At 47.3% G+C, this 14,193-nt stretch overlaps 1 protein-coding gene across 4 annotated transcripts in view; it reads left to right on the top strand.

Moving 5' to 3' along the window:
* The window catches only part of FLNB (filamin B), a gene marked incomplete at its 5' end in the record, with an annotated part of 133,530 nt that extends 120,061 nt beyond the window's left edge, over window positions 1–13,469 (top strand). For all 4 annotated transcript variants that reach the window (XM_084246728.1, XM_084246727.1, XM_084246726.1 and 1 more), the window contains 6 exons: window positions 548–663; window positions 3,673–3,805; window positions 6,679–6,855; window positions 11,067–11,285; window positions 12,165–12,368; window positions 13,244–13,469. In XM_084246728.1, the coding sequence (XP_084102854.1) occupies window positions 548–663; window positions 3,673–3,805; window positions 6,679–6,855; window positions 11,067–11,285; window positions 12,165–12,368; window positions 13,244–13,431 (1,037 nt within the window). In that variant the 3' untranslated portion in view covers window positions 13,432–13,469. The remainder of the gene's footprint in view (window positions 1–547; window positions 664–3,672; window positions 3,806–6,678; window positions 6,856–11,066; window positions 11,286–12,164; window positions 12,369–13,243) is intronic.
* Between the last annotated feature and the right edge of the window lie 724 nt (window positions 13,470–14,193).

Below are 14,193 nucleotides of genomic sequence, written 5' to 3'. Positions count from 1 at the left end.
CAACATATCTATGTTTTCATTCATATATTAAATCATAAGATATGGTGATAGTTAATTAACTTCCTTAATTTCAAAGTAGTGATGACTATAAATGATATGTCAAGGTATATGTAAAACTGTAAAGTAATATAAAAGTTTCTGTGCTTTTTGGTGGTGACAAAGTCACAAGTACTTTATATACTGTGGGTTTTTTTTTTTTTTTTGGTTGATATTTCTAAAGAAAGGAAATGCTAAATTTCAGCTAGAAGCTAGTGAAAATAAAAATATAATTTTTTTTCCCCGCTTAGGTTTTATGGGTCTCCTGAATTCTGTACAGAGGCCCTTGGGAAGGGTAGGAGACCCTGTGGACTCAGGTTAAGAACCCCTGCCTTTGTCCAAATGAGAAAGTCATATTGGCCCAGCCTGGGCCAGGCAATCTGCCCTGAACCAATCAGCTGGGATCATGGAGGAGGGTGAAGGCCAAAAGGCATTTTAGCCTTCATATAGAATTAAGAGCCACGCTGGAAACTAAAGTCTCTGAAACAATGGGACTTTACTGTCCCCACAGGTAACTACGAGGTGTCTATCAAGTTCAACGATGAGCACATCCCTGAAAGTCCCTACCTGGTGCCAGTCATCGCTCCCTCCGACGACGCCCGCCGCCTCACTGTTATGAGCCTTCAGGTGAGACGCAAGGAAGCATCCATCTCCTTGGCCACAGGCCGACCAGTGAGCCCCTGGACTCCTGAGGCTTCTTCAATCCACTTCAGTGCCAAGGGCCCTGGCACATCTTAAGCGCTGCCAGTTGCAAAGGAGCTTTCCTGTGACAGAGTCAGCTCCCCCCACATTTAGAAGAGGAGACAGTTGTAGCAAGCAGAAACAACCACAGTCAACAAAACACCTCAGTGTTTGTGGACAAGTTGGTTTTTTAAATATTTATTCAAGAGAAACAAAGGAGGCCTGTTAATAATTGGTTAAGGGATAAGGAGGGCTTCCAAAACAAAACGAACACAAAACTAATAGTCTAGTGACATCTGGCCTGCCATTGGTGGCTTCCTTTTCCTCAAGAAAGTCCATGGTGGTTAATCTCGTGGTCGTTACTTATTTATAACAAGTGTGCAAACACTGTGTTAAGAACTGTATCAGTGTTACCTCATTAGATCCTTGCAACGGCCATTTTTCTTGACCCCATTTTAAAGATGGGAAAATTGAGGTGCCAAGAGCTTATGGATCCCAGGAGCCAGCTAGTCTGAGACAGAATGAGTTCTATGTAGCTCTAAGCCCTGTGCTCTTTACTGTGGCCTCCTTAATCCCATCTGGCATTGTGACAAGTGGTTACCTAGTCCAACCTATTGAGATGCCAGGAAATGCAATGCTTCTCCCTGTATTAAATAGGTCACTGAACACAAGGTTGCATTAGAGCCTCTGGCCAGAGTAACAACCCCTGGGGGCACCTTTGGATCTTTGCTCATGACTGAAAAACAATTAGGCATCTAAATCAGTAGTGGCAGTTCAGTTGTGGAATAACACCAGAGTCCTGAGATATGATTTCTGGTAAAAGGGTTTCAAAATAGCCTTCCACTATCCCCAGTTCTTGAAACCGCTGGGTTGGTTAAAACCTGATCTTGCATCTCAGATTAGTGATATCATTGGATCTGGTTCCATATACTTGATTTACATTTGAGATTCTAACCTAACCCTGAGGGGAGTTGGTACTGCTCCTTATCCCAAACATCAGAGAGCCCAGTCAGAGCCTAGACCAGAACTACATTCCACAGATTGAAGAGGCCTCACCTGGACAGTCCCAAGGGTGCTGACTGGTCGCTGTGGTATCGATGTGTTTCTTGTGTTTCATTTAAAGGCTTCTTTAACAGAAGTTTCCTTTGTGGTCGACTTAACTAAAACCTATGGAGGGAGATAAACCCAGCATTTGTGAGGGCAGATTGCTGCCTTCGTGCATCTCGAAGATTTCTTTCGAATCTTCTGAGGCATTTATCTCCCTCTGGAGGTTTTAGCAGCATGTGGATTCAGGTAATGTAAATGGTTCTGCCCAAAGGGGCGGGTTTGGAGAAATCCTCTCCAGAAAACTTGTACAGTGTTCTCTCATCACGGTTTGCTCATAAATATTTAAATAGCATGCAGCGGGCTGCAGATCCAGGCTTTTGTAACCAGCTGCTCCAGCAGGAGGGCCCTGTGAGTCAGCTTGGTCTCCTGTTCACTTGATGCCGAGTGATATGTAAATTATTTATCAGAGATTTACGGGAGCCCTGCAGGGCAACATCTGGTGCTGGTTAGAAAAGAGAGGCATGCATGGTTTTGTCTTGCTTCTGAGACTTTTTAGAAAATTGGAATTGGCTGGCATTTTGTGGAGAGGGGAGGAGTGTGATGAGGGTGATCCAGTGATCAAAGACTCCTTAATTTCTTGTTCTGTCCTCGCTCCCTCCCTGGCCCAGAGCCTGCAGGGCAGTGCAGTCTGAGAGGACGTTCTACAGCAATGGAAATGCCCACGTCTCTGCTGTGCAGTAGGGTAGCCGCCAGCTTCCTGAGGCCGTGGAGCACTTGAAATGTGGCTAGTGGAACTAAGTTTGTAATTTTATTTCATCTTAAATGAAATCCAGCCTGAAACAAGATGGTTTTGGGTACAAGCCCATGCAGATGTGTGTCTCTGCTTTTTTGTATTTAATGCTAGAGGTGTAGAATGACCCACCTGCTCTTCTGTTGTCACATGTTATAAGGAAAAACATTCTGAGCCTATTTGCATAACAATTGTTCCCTGGATTCTTGGGTCTGGGCAGCTTGTGCTACACTGACCAGAAAGACTGAGGGCTGGATTTAAATTTAAGTAGATACATATATCTAGCACCCTATGTAGCTGGTAACTACCAAATTAGGCAGAACTGCTTTAAGCACCTTGCTGCTAAGATGTGCTCTTTGGACCAGCAGCCTCAGCATTACCTGGGAACTTAAATTATAGAATCCCAGGCCCCACCCCAAATTATTGTGCTTTAACATGACCCCCGAATGATCTGACTGCACATTAAGCGTGAGCCCTGCTGCCTTAGAGTTACCATCTGATGAGAGGCAGTCCAACCAAGTTTCCACCCAAACTGCTGATTTATACAATCTTGCTGTTCAGGACTATACAAATCCTTAGGTGATCTCAGAAAACCTTAGGTATCTAAATTTAATCCCCTTCTCCCAGCAGAGGGTATAGTTTCCAAGACAAAGCATGGAGAGTGAAACTGACCCAATGAAGAGCAAAAGCTCATGCTTCTCCCTTTTGCTGCTTTAGGGATACAGACAACTTCTAAAACTCCTCCTCAAAGGGGAGGGGACCCCTCATTTTTCTGACCTGGGAGTTTTCTGACCTGTACAGGTCTTGTTGGGATGCTGAAGCACTAGTTCTCCGACTGGGATGTCTTGATTCTCCACACCCTGGAACCATCTCCTCCAGCCTGAAACAAGATGGTTTTGGGTACAAGCCCATGCAGATGTGTGTCTCTGCTTTCTTGTATTTAATGCTAGAGATATGGAATGACCTACCTGTTCTTCTGTTGTCACATGTTATAAGGAAAAACATTCTGAGCCTATTTGCATGACAACTGTTCCCTGGATTCACGGGTCGGGGCAGCATGCGCCACACTGACCAGGAAGACTGAGGACCGTAACCTGTCTAATGTATTGAATTCTCAGGAATCGGGATTAAAAGTTAACCAGCCAGCCTCCTTTGCTATAAGGTTGAATGGGGCAAAAGGCAAGATTGATGCAAAGGTGCACAGCCCTTCTGGAGCCGTGGAGGAATGCCATGTGTCTGAGTTGGAGCCAGGTAAGCATGACGCCAGGTTTGCAGGTCCCTACACCAGCACCTCCCCAGGAGCCTTACAAGCACCCGACAGAGGACAAATCAGCTTCGCCGAGGCCGGGCAGCTTTCACATTCTCTTTTCTTTTGCCAGATGTTGCTTATAAACTAGAGCATAAATATTTGCCAGGGAGATCAAGATACTTCAGGATACAGCATCGCTTTCTTTTTTAACAGTACTGCTTCATTTTCTGTTGTTTTAGAGATTTCCTTCACATGCCATTCATTATGATTTTCTCATATTTAAAAAATTGTAATTTTTTATATTGTTGACCTTATGACATGAATAAGTACATTTGACCTCACTTTATTCTGAGGGAAAGGTCAGTTGATGTTCATCTGTAAATTTATGAAAGTATCTTAATCTCTGGTAGGGCTTAATAGCAGCAAATTTTCTTGCCCTGCTGCCTTGGTATATGGAATTCTCTGATGTTAATCAACTTTAAGGAGGTAATTTTGCCAGTGAATATTGCCAGAGACTTGATGGGAAGGTAAAATTGAGGAAGACATGATTCCTGCCCTCACAGAGGAGCTCTGAGTCCAGTGAGAACCTGGCCGAAAGCATGCAGTATACTGGTGAGGACCCCAGGTCGATTGTCAGAATACGAGAAGAAAGCAGTTTCTTTCTGCCTCTGGGAAGCCAGGGGATGCTTCTCAGAGGAGGTGACATTAAATGTGGGCCCTGATAGATATAAAAGAGCCCTGTAATCACTCTCCTGATGGGGTATTTGCTGTGGGCCCTGTTATTTGTACATTGGCAACCTGGGTTAGCATTTAAATGACTTTCTTCCACTAGGATGAAAAGGAAAAGGTAGTATGGAGCCTTGGAAGGAATAAATGTGGGGGGCAGGTACCCTGACCAGATCTTGGTTTAAGTCTGACCTTATCATAGAGAATGTATGGAACATCTGAAAGGCAGTGGCAGGTTATGCTCCCAGAATGGTCGATTTTAGGAAATAGCCTGAGACATGGAAAAGAGGGACCTGAGGCCAGAGAACTATAACACTTAGCCACCAGTAGACCATAGGGAGTGAAAAAGAAAGTGAATTTAGAAAGTAACATGTAGTTTGTTGGTTGGATAAAAAAGTGATGATATAGCTAGCAAAATTAGGGAGAGCCAGCAGAGGGTGAGTGAGGGTCAAGTTTAATAGAAAATTTAATACTTTATTTTGGGGTTCTTGAAGTATCGCCAAGATATCCAAATGTGGGTGTTTAATAGATCTCAATGGCATTTCAATTCAGCCACTGAATGAGGTATGGTGTCCTCAGCTCCAGACAGTATTTGAAACCCTAAGAGTTTCTGAGATCACCAGCCTGTCAGTTAGGATGCTGTTGGTTACAAATTACAGAACATCCAACTGAAGCCAACTCACACAGTAAAGGAGTCTATTATACACATAACAAGGGGCTGTTAATTCAGGGTCTAAGGTGGGTTTCAGCAATGGCTTAATTCAGCTATTTCTCTAAAGCCCCAAATATCTCTGCTCTTTATTCTTTGTGGACCTAATTTTGAGACTGGCCTTCCTCATGGTGGCAAAGTGGCTGCAACAGCACCAAACTTAGCATGGTCACACAACACTAATCAAGAGAGACATCCTGGGCCTCCCTGGTGGCACAGAGGTTAAAGTCTCAGCACTATCAAGCTATCACCAGCCACTGTGGCATGACTTCGATCCCCAGCCAGGGAGCTAACCTACATGGCGCAGCAGACCTCTCCTGTCTCACCTGCTGCTCCCCTCAGCAGTGGATTTCAGTAGATCCCCCTGTTCTGCTTTCCACTCTGTCTCTGGTGAATCCTCTCACCACCCCCCACACCTCTGGGCTATACCCCAGTTCTTGTATACATAAACAAAGAAAAATAAACCTTAAAAAAAAGGGAGAGACATCTTCTCAACATTTCTTCTTAGAAGGGTAAGGTGCTCCTTTTTCAGAAGTCTCTAGCAAACTTAACTCACCTTTCTCACTGAACACACATCCTGTTCCTGAGTCACTTCCTGTGGCTGAATGCCATGAATTTATTGAATTAGACAGAGGGATTTTCCCTGAATAGTTTGATCCTATCAAGGATGATTACCTGAACGTGGGGGTGGGGTCAGGTTCCCATGAAGCACATCGGCTTTCAAAGAGGAGGGGTAGGTACTCAACTGGAAACTGTAAGGGAAAGTTCACTGTTAAAGGATAAGGGGTATTCTCTCACGCTGCAGAGAACAAAGGGAGAAAGAGAAGAGGATTTGGATGGAGCGTTGAAAGACATGAAAGAGTACAGGAGCCAGGGAGAGACTGAGAGACTTAATTGCTGAGGTAGGGGAACAGGCTGTCTGTTTCCTTATAGAAGCACTTCAGAAGAAAAGGGATGGTCTGGTGATATACAGTGGACAGAGATTCCATGTGTCCATTGCAGTTAACAGATTAACTTGCACATGTTGTGACCCAAACACGGCGAGAGCCATGCCGGTTGCACTGCGGGGCACTTGGTAGCTTGGAACGTAATTTAGGAATTAATGCCAGTTGGAGTCATTTTTTCCCTTTCTAGTGGCTGAAATAGGGAAACTATGAGAAGCGAGTTTTTCATAAAAGGAAATGCTCTTCTGAAGTGGGACCACAGAGAATTATACATAGAATTTGAGTTTAGATACATTTCCCTTAAGGCTGACTAGAGACACACGAATAGACCCATCTAGTTTTGAAACCAAACCTACTCAGAGCCACTGGAATGTTCTCTCATTAATGATTTAGCAATGATTGGCTATCTCAGGTTGGCCTCCTGTCCTTTGTCCTGCCTTAACTTGGTGGTGTCCATTTGGCCAGTTTTACCCTGTGCCTTTGCTTGCTCTCCTAGATAAGTATGCCGTTCGCTTCATACCCCACGAGAATGGTGTCCACACCATCGACGTCAAGTTCAACGGGAGTCATGTGGTTGGAAGCCCCTTCAAAGTGCGCGTCGGGGAGCCTGGACAAGCGGGGAACCCTGCCCTGGTGTCTGCCTATGGCTCAGGTCTTGAGGGGGGCACCACAGGTAACATTCTATCTCCCTCTTGTGTTTCACTGAGTCGGCAGAGTTGGAGGGTAATCTTCCAGCTCCTTGATGCCTTCTCTACACTGTCCCCTGGGAAACTGGAATAATGCACACTTTGCAAGCTTTCACTGTCCAGGATTGTTTTGGGAGATGTGGCTTGACCCTTGGTAAATCCAGAGTGATGGCTTGATGGCTGTGTTAACACACCTCATTACTGTTCCTTGCGCTTCAGCTGTCTTCGCCGAGTTCCTAGACTTCAGGGACGGAACACTAATAGTGAGGGAATACAGCACAGCACCATTCGTTTCGGGAGTTTCTTTGCACAGAATTCATGATGCATGTAATGGGCCTTCTGGGAGGCCTCCTACCCATCCATGCTTTAGTGTTCCCTGAAGTATGTTGAGTCGGCAGTAAGACCTGTCATGGCCTGTCTCCTTTTCCTTTTATTATTCAGTCTTAATGGAGGAGGAAAAAAGACTTTTAAAAAATGCAGAAGCTCTTTGGGGCCTGTTATAATTTATTTTTAATCTTTGACACGGATGGGACACATTGAATTGTGAAAAATATAGGCAATCAGAAAGCATTTTAATTGAATCTTGCTCATGTCCCTGCTTCTACTCCCTCTGTCCACCTCGGCCCAGGAAAAACCACAGCTAAGAGGTCAGGGGAGGACCTCCGGACTGCGCCTATCTGTTGTCTTCATCCTTGGTGGTTGGTTCCTTCACTGGTTGTTTCCTTAGAAAAGAAGACATACAGTTTGGCTTTTATTTTACAGAAGTAATCTATCTTAGTGAACATATTATTGTACAACTTGCCTTCCTACTTGACATCCTAAGGATCTGTCTATGTCTTAATGTACAAATCTGTCCCTTTTTCATCTGCATTAATATACCACAAACCTAGACATGGACACTGGATGGTATCAGTGCCAAAGCAGGAACTTGTTCACCTCAACATCTCTGCAGGGAAGTAACAATCGTGAACTCCCTGGGATGAGGTCTGCTTTTACTTTGGGCTCTCTTAGGAAAACAGTTGGTTCCCATTTTCTTGAGTCCCTTGTGTGTATGCCTCTCCCTTTTAGTCACCCCATTCCTACCCAGTGTGGTGAGTGGGATGGAGTTCACTTCTCTGTAACTGAGGGGATGAGAGGCTGAGGTTACTGGCTTCCAGCCCTTGGGAGTGAGTGTCCTAAGTGGCCGAGGGGCCTGCCCAGGTGCAGGAGCGATGACAGGCTGACATGTGTCCCAGGACTCTGGCCAATGCAGTGGCCTGAGAAAAACCACCCACAGGGTGGTGTGAGTGCTGCTGTGCTCCCCAGGCCCACCCAGCATGTGCTCCCTGGGCCCACCCACACTAAACTCTGGGCCAGCAATGTGAAAGGACAGTAGCATTTCACTCCAGTCATGTCCACTTTACAGATGAGGAGAGCAAGACACTTAGTTTGTCACTCCCCAAGCTGACACCCCTGGAATCAGCCCAGGAGTGATCTCAGAGCCTGTGCCCTTAACCCTCGACTTGCCATCCCTGAGCAGCTAGTTCACCCAGAGTCAGTGACTGCCCCCTTGGCTTACTTTGATTTTGTATCATCCTAAATCCAGGACCCTGGTCCTGCTAGCTACCTGGTTCTAGCTACCTAGCTACCAGGCAGTAGTACATTTGGCCCCTTGCCAGCCAGCCACCCACTCTCCTCCTGGTCCTGCCAGACCCAGCAGGCCTTTGTCCCACAGCAGCCACTGGGGTCTCCTGTGGCTGCCAGCAGCCACCTTACCCTCCTGCTGGGCCACACCTGCTGTGGCCAGGCCTTCTCCACTTCCTCTTTGCTGTTCACACAGCTTCCTGGGAGCTCGGGTTTCAGATTGCTTTGCAAACCCTGGATGCTGTGGACAGACGGACATGGTCTTGCTAGGAGACTCCCAGCCAGGCGGGAGAGCTACAGAGCAGGCCTGTTTCGAACCCTGTGTAAATATTGCTCTTGTCAAGGGGAAGGCTTCTTGTTTTTCTAGCCCTCCTGCTCCAAAGCCTTTTCCCAAATATCCATCCCAAGATTACACAGCTGCAGTGTGCATGCAATGAAAAGGTATCTGTGCTCAGCTGCTGGAGGGCCTGGCGCCCTGACCTTTGGAACAAAGCAAACTTCCCTGTGTTTTCTTGGGTGAGCTTGCTGTATCTCTTGGCTCATGCTTTAAATGCTCCATTCTGCAGGTTTGGAGCAGGGGAATGTGGAGAATTTGGGGTGGGACTGTGCTGCAGGGAGGTTGAGAAGTCAGGAGTTGGACTAGGGAGTTGCAGATTCCCCAGGCTGGGGAAGAGCAGTTTCCCTGTTAGAACGTCCCAGGAACCTCAGTATGCACAAGGGGTAACAAAAGAGCCTCCCCTCAATCTACCCCCACTCACCATACAGGTCGAGTGGGGCTATGTGAGACGTGCATCCACCTTACAGGGACTCAGGTGTAACTGCAGCAGGGAGCGGCGGAGGCTGCCCTGTAGAGATGCTTGGGTGTCATTGATTCTAGCTGTGGCAAGAGGGACTCCTGTGTATGGGTTTCTTTCTCCTGTCTTCTCTTAGGCAAGTGCCTTAACTCCAAGTTGGACAGGCCTTATATTTACATCCTATTTCTGCCCTTCCCCCAGCCATGCCATGTGGGGCGAGTTTTTTGACTTTATTGGGCCTCCATTTCCTTTTCTGTAAAATGGCAATAATAATGGCAGGTTGTTCCAGCCAGCTCTGGCCCTGGAATTCCTTATTTCCCTTTTCCTACCTAGTCTTCCCTACCTTCCCTGGCCTTATAGTCAGGATAAATTGATTTTTCTTGTGAATCAAGTTGTTAGTGTGTTGAGATTTCTTTCCACTGTAGTCAAGCCTTTTCACCCTCACTTTAAAAATATCTTTCCTTATCGACACTTTGCAGCTACTTCCTGGAAATGCTGTCCAGTTGTTGCTCACCACCCGTCCCTCCCCCACAGCCCAGCTTTAGTGTGAGGGGCTTCTCGGCTACATGGTTTAGATTCAAGGGTGAGATAGTGGGGAGCCTGGGACGGGAGCCCCAGGAGCTTCCAGAAACAGCTGGATTGTGTTTGGGGTTGCACGATAGCAGCTCCTTTGTTTTATTGATAACCAGAACAATAATTCTTTCTCTGGCCTAGGAGCTATAATTACATCAAAATAGTTCCCAGCTGGGGCAGCGTCCAGAGCTCTGGAAAGAACACAACCCTGCATGGGGATGCTGTGCTGGGGACGCCCCAGAGAGGGCATCGGAGTGGGCTGCAGCTGATGTCTCTGCACCCACCTCACCCTCTCCTAGACCGGAGAGGGGACTGAGGGCAGTGGACTCGAGTAGGAATACCACCGTAGACATTGGTTCACCCACGTTCCCTTTGCACAAGGCAGGGTGTCTGTGCAGGAAGCCTACTAGGCCAGGCGGGGGGTAGGGTGACTCAGGCTGCAATTAGCCAAGGCGGCCCACTGTCCATTCCAGTGGGTGAGAGATGCACTTGGGCCCAGATCCAGCTTTATCGCTTTGCAGTTTGTAGTGCTGACAATCTCCCTGGCTTTCAGTGTCGTTTGTTAAAGAGGACACACTGGGCACGTAAAATGAGGCTTAGCGCAGGATCCTTAGTGGCGCAGGTGGTACTCGGTCAGCAGGAGCGGTTGTTTGGTCCTGTTGTTGCTGGTATTCGTGGTGAAGGGGAGCAGAGAGGGCCTGGCAGACCCTAAGGTTGCCCCAGGTCTTCAACATGGGGTCTGAGACAAGGAGACTCTGGGCCTCTTTGGCTTCTCCCAGGCCACCCAGAGGAGAAAGGAAAGGTCACCGGGGCCCACGCTTTCCCCACCCCCCTGGAGACAGAGCTGGATCCTGGCAGCTGAAGCAGCACTTTGAGCTCACAATGACACAGGCTTCTCGCCCTCAGCCTCAGCTCATGCCCTGAGAGAACAGGGTGTCCAGGCAGTTGGTGCTTGTGGGCGAAATGTCAGCTACACTCCTGCCTCAGCCCTGGAAAGGGAGTTACCACCCCCCAGGGCCTAAAGTTCTCTGTGCCAGCAGCTCAGAGCTAGTGCCAGTAGGTTCCCACACCACCAAGGTAACCCCTGTGTGGAAGAACCTGTGTGTACCCCCCACTGCTACTTCAGTGCCCCAGGGAAAGCTTCCCAAACCCCACCCCTTCGTCCCTCCAAGCCATCAGCCACAACATGCCTTCTTCCTTCCTCCCAGGTATCCAGTCTGAATTTTTCATCAACACCACCCGAGCAGGGCCAGGAACATTATCTGTCACCATTGAAGGCCCGTCCAAGGTTAAAATGGATTGCCAGGAAACCCCAGAGGGGTACAAAGTCATGTACACCCCCATGGCTCCTGGAAGCTACCTGATCGGTGTTAAGTACGGTGGACCCAACCACATCGTGGGCAGTCCCTTCAAGGCCAAAGTGACAGGTACAACCAGGCACCTTTGAAGTTGTTCTTCCCCCACGTGGAGCTGGAATGTCAGATCCTCTGCAGAGCTATTTGATAGTCGAAGCTGGGTGATTTTAGATGTGATCTTGACTCTTTTGAATCTTCAGTGTGAAAAATGGTGGGTCATGTCAGAGGGGAGCGCATGTTTGAGACTTACAGTAGAACGAGAACAGCAAGAATGTAAAAGTTAGGAAAGGGTGTGAGGTGGTTTCTGTATTTAACAACAAGAAATATTTACATATTTGAAATCTTACATATTTGTTTAGATCAGGGCTTGAAAAAAATCCCCTCATTTCTAGCCTTCGCGTCTAAAATAACCAAGTGGTTTTATTAGATTTAAAAAAACATGCTTCCTTTACTAAACAGTAACAACCACCTCAGCCTACCACCCAAGGTAACTATTGTAAATATTATAGTGACTCCTTTCCACATCTCTTTCTGCTTGGTTGACTGTTAAGTAAGTAGTATAGGTTCATTGCAGAAAAATGAGAAAACTCAGATAGGAAAAACATCCTCACATGCACACAGAATCAGTTTGAGGCATTGTTATAGCCTCCCAAGCTGTCACACTGCTTAGACAGAGTATTTTATATAATGGAAGGTTGTGGATTACATGGGGTGGCATGTGGCTATACGGGAGAGTTTCCCAGCTTGAATCATTTGCTCGGAAAACAGATCCTAGTTGTGTGGGGTGGAACCCCAGGGGGCTCAGGAGACTATGGGTGCCAGATGGGGAAGTGGTGGTATTTGGTTCGAGGTGTTGGGGTATGAGCACCCTGCTGGGATACTCGCCTCCTTTGACTGAAACATCCCTCTCAGTCTGGCCGTTCATGTCCACCTTCCTCCCTTCTGTCTTAGGCCAGCGCCTGGTCAGCCCCGGCTTGGCCAATGAGACCTCATCCATCCTGGTGGAATCAGTGACCAGGTCCTCTACAGAGACCTGCTATAGTGCCATCCCCAAGGCATCCTCGGACGCCAGCAAGGTGACCTCCAAGGGGGCTGGACTGTCAAAGGCCTTTGTGGGCCAGAAGAGCTCCTTCCTGGTGGATTGCAGCAAAGCTGGTAGGCAGCCTGGCCCTGCTCCGCGGTGAGGGTGGGAGTAGACTGAGCACCCTCCCTGCACTTTGGTTTTCCTGCTCCAGTCTGAATCCTGTCCACCCGTGAAAGCCAACCATTTGCAAGTAACCATGTTCCTTATGCTGTTCTCCACTTAATAAGGTTGAAATTACTTTCCTCTCTTTTGTCGCTTGATCCCTTCAAGTGACTTCCAAGTTTATAGAAAAGGTGACATTATCCCCATTACAGATAGTCAAACCGAATCAGCAACCAGTCTCCTTCTCTGCCACTATTGCTCTCATTGCAATTTGAACTTAGTTGCCTGGGTGCTGGTATCTAGCACATCTGGACTGGAAACCTGGCTCCACCTTCCCCTCCCTTCTTTCCTTACGCTTGTTAGACAGATGACCTTTTAGAAAGCCTCTTTCTAAAAGACAACTTGCTATTCTCTGTAATAGGAATGATAATAGTACCTTCCTTATGGTTATTATAAAAATAAGTAAGATCAAAATAGCCAGGACTTACAAAGCTCTTACTGTATGCTAATGGCCCTGCATATAATAACACCTCTAAGTCTCCAACAAGCCACTGAGATTTATGGGCTAGTGTCATCACCTTCTATCCAGATGGGCAGACTAAGGCAGGGAGAGGTAAAATTCCATGTCCAAGATCACTTAGCAAGGAAGTGTTGGGGCAGGGATTTGAATCCATACCATCAGACTCTAGGACTCCCTATAATTGCCACCTTTCTCTCCTCCACCATTATCGAATCTCAATAGGCAGTAACTGGTGTCTTTGACTTTGGGCTTCTGTATCCCCGCCTCTTCCTCTGCCTTCTATGATGCATCCTGAGAGAGTAATCACCTTCCTCTGCTTCCCAGGTTCCAACATGTTGCTGATAGGGGTTCATGGGCCCACCACCCCCTGTGAAGAGGTCTCCATGAAGCATGTGGGCAACCAGCAATACAACGTTACGTATGTTGTCAAAGAGAGGGGGGATTACGTTCTGGCTGTGAAGTGGGGAGAAGAACACATCCCCGGCAGCCCCTTCCACGTCACGGTGCCTTAAAATGGTTCTCATCCAATCCCGGGAGGCGTTCTGGTGGTTGCTTTTGTTGCTTATGTAACTTGTTTTATACAAAGTCGTCCTGTCTGTTTGTTGGGTCTGAAACCCCGTCCCGAAAACATTGCTGTTCTCAGATACCTTCAGAAAGAAGTCCTAGACTTGACTCTTTGGGACTTGTTGGGGACTCTCAAGGAATGCAAACTCTTTCAACGGGCTGAGAAGATTCCGTACACACCTGGTTCAAATCCACCTCTTGGGGGCTCATCCCTTACAGAGAGACCAAGAACACTGGCAAAGCTGACTTTAAAAAATGAAATTGCCTAGCCAGTTGATGAAACAGGCTAGGGGGCAGGGGCAGAAAAAGAGAGACCAGTTTAGGTTATTGGTGTTTACTGTATTACCTGTATAGTAAAGAAGATGGCTTGAAACCAGCTTCATCTCTTCCAGTGACCGTGTTATGTAAGAAAAGGCTACTAAGGTGGACATCGCTAAGCACCACTCATGGCTCCATCTCACCCCACTGTCGGCATTTTGACTTCTCAGAGGGCGTGTGTATACCCGGGGGCCCTCCCCCATTTTGCTGATTATCTCCTTACAAAGCCAGAACCAGAGACCATCTTGGCAGCCAGGTTTTTGCTTTTGTTGGTAAAGTTCATTTCAGTTGCTGGGTCTGAGGAAATTCTGCAGTGACAAGCAGCCCCCCACTTGCCAAAGAGCCCCCATTTTAGCCAATGTCAGACCTTGTTTTTAACACACGCTCCAGCC

The sequence above is a fragment of the Talpa europaea genome, assembly GCF_964194135.1.
Source record: "Talpa europaea genome assembly, chromosome: 11".
NCBI lineage: Eukaryota > Metazoa > Chordata > Mammalia > Eulipotyphla > Talpidae > Talpa > Talpa europaea.
This window is presented reverse-complemented; position numbering and strand designations above follow the sequence as displayed.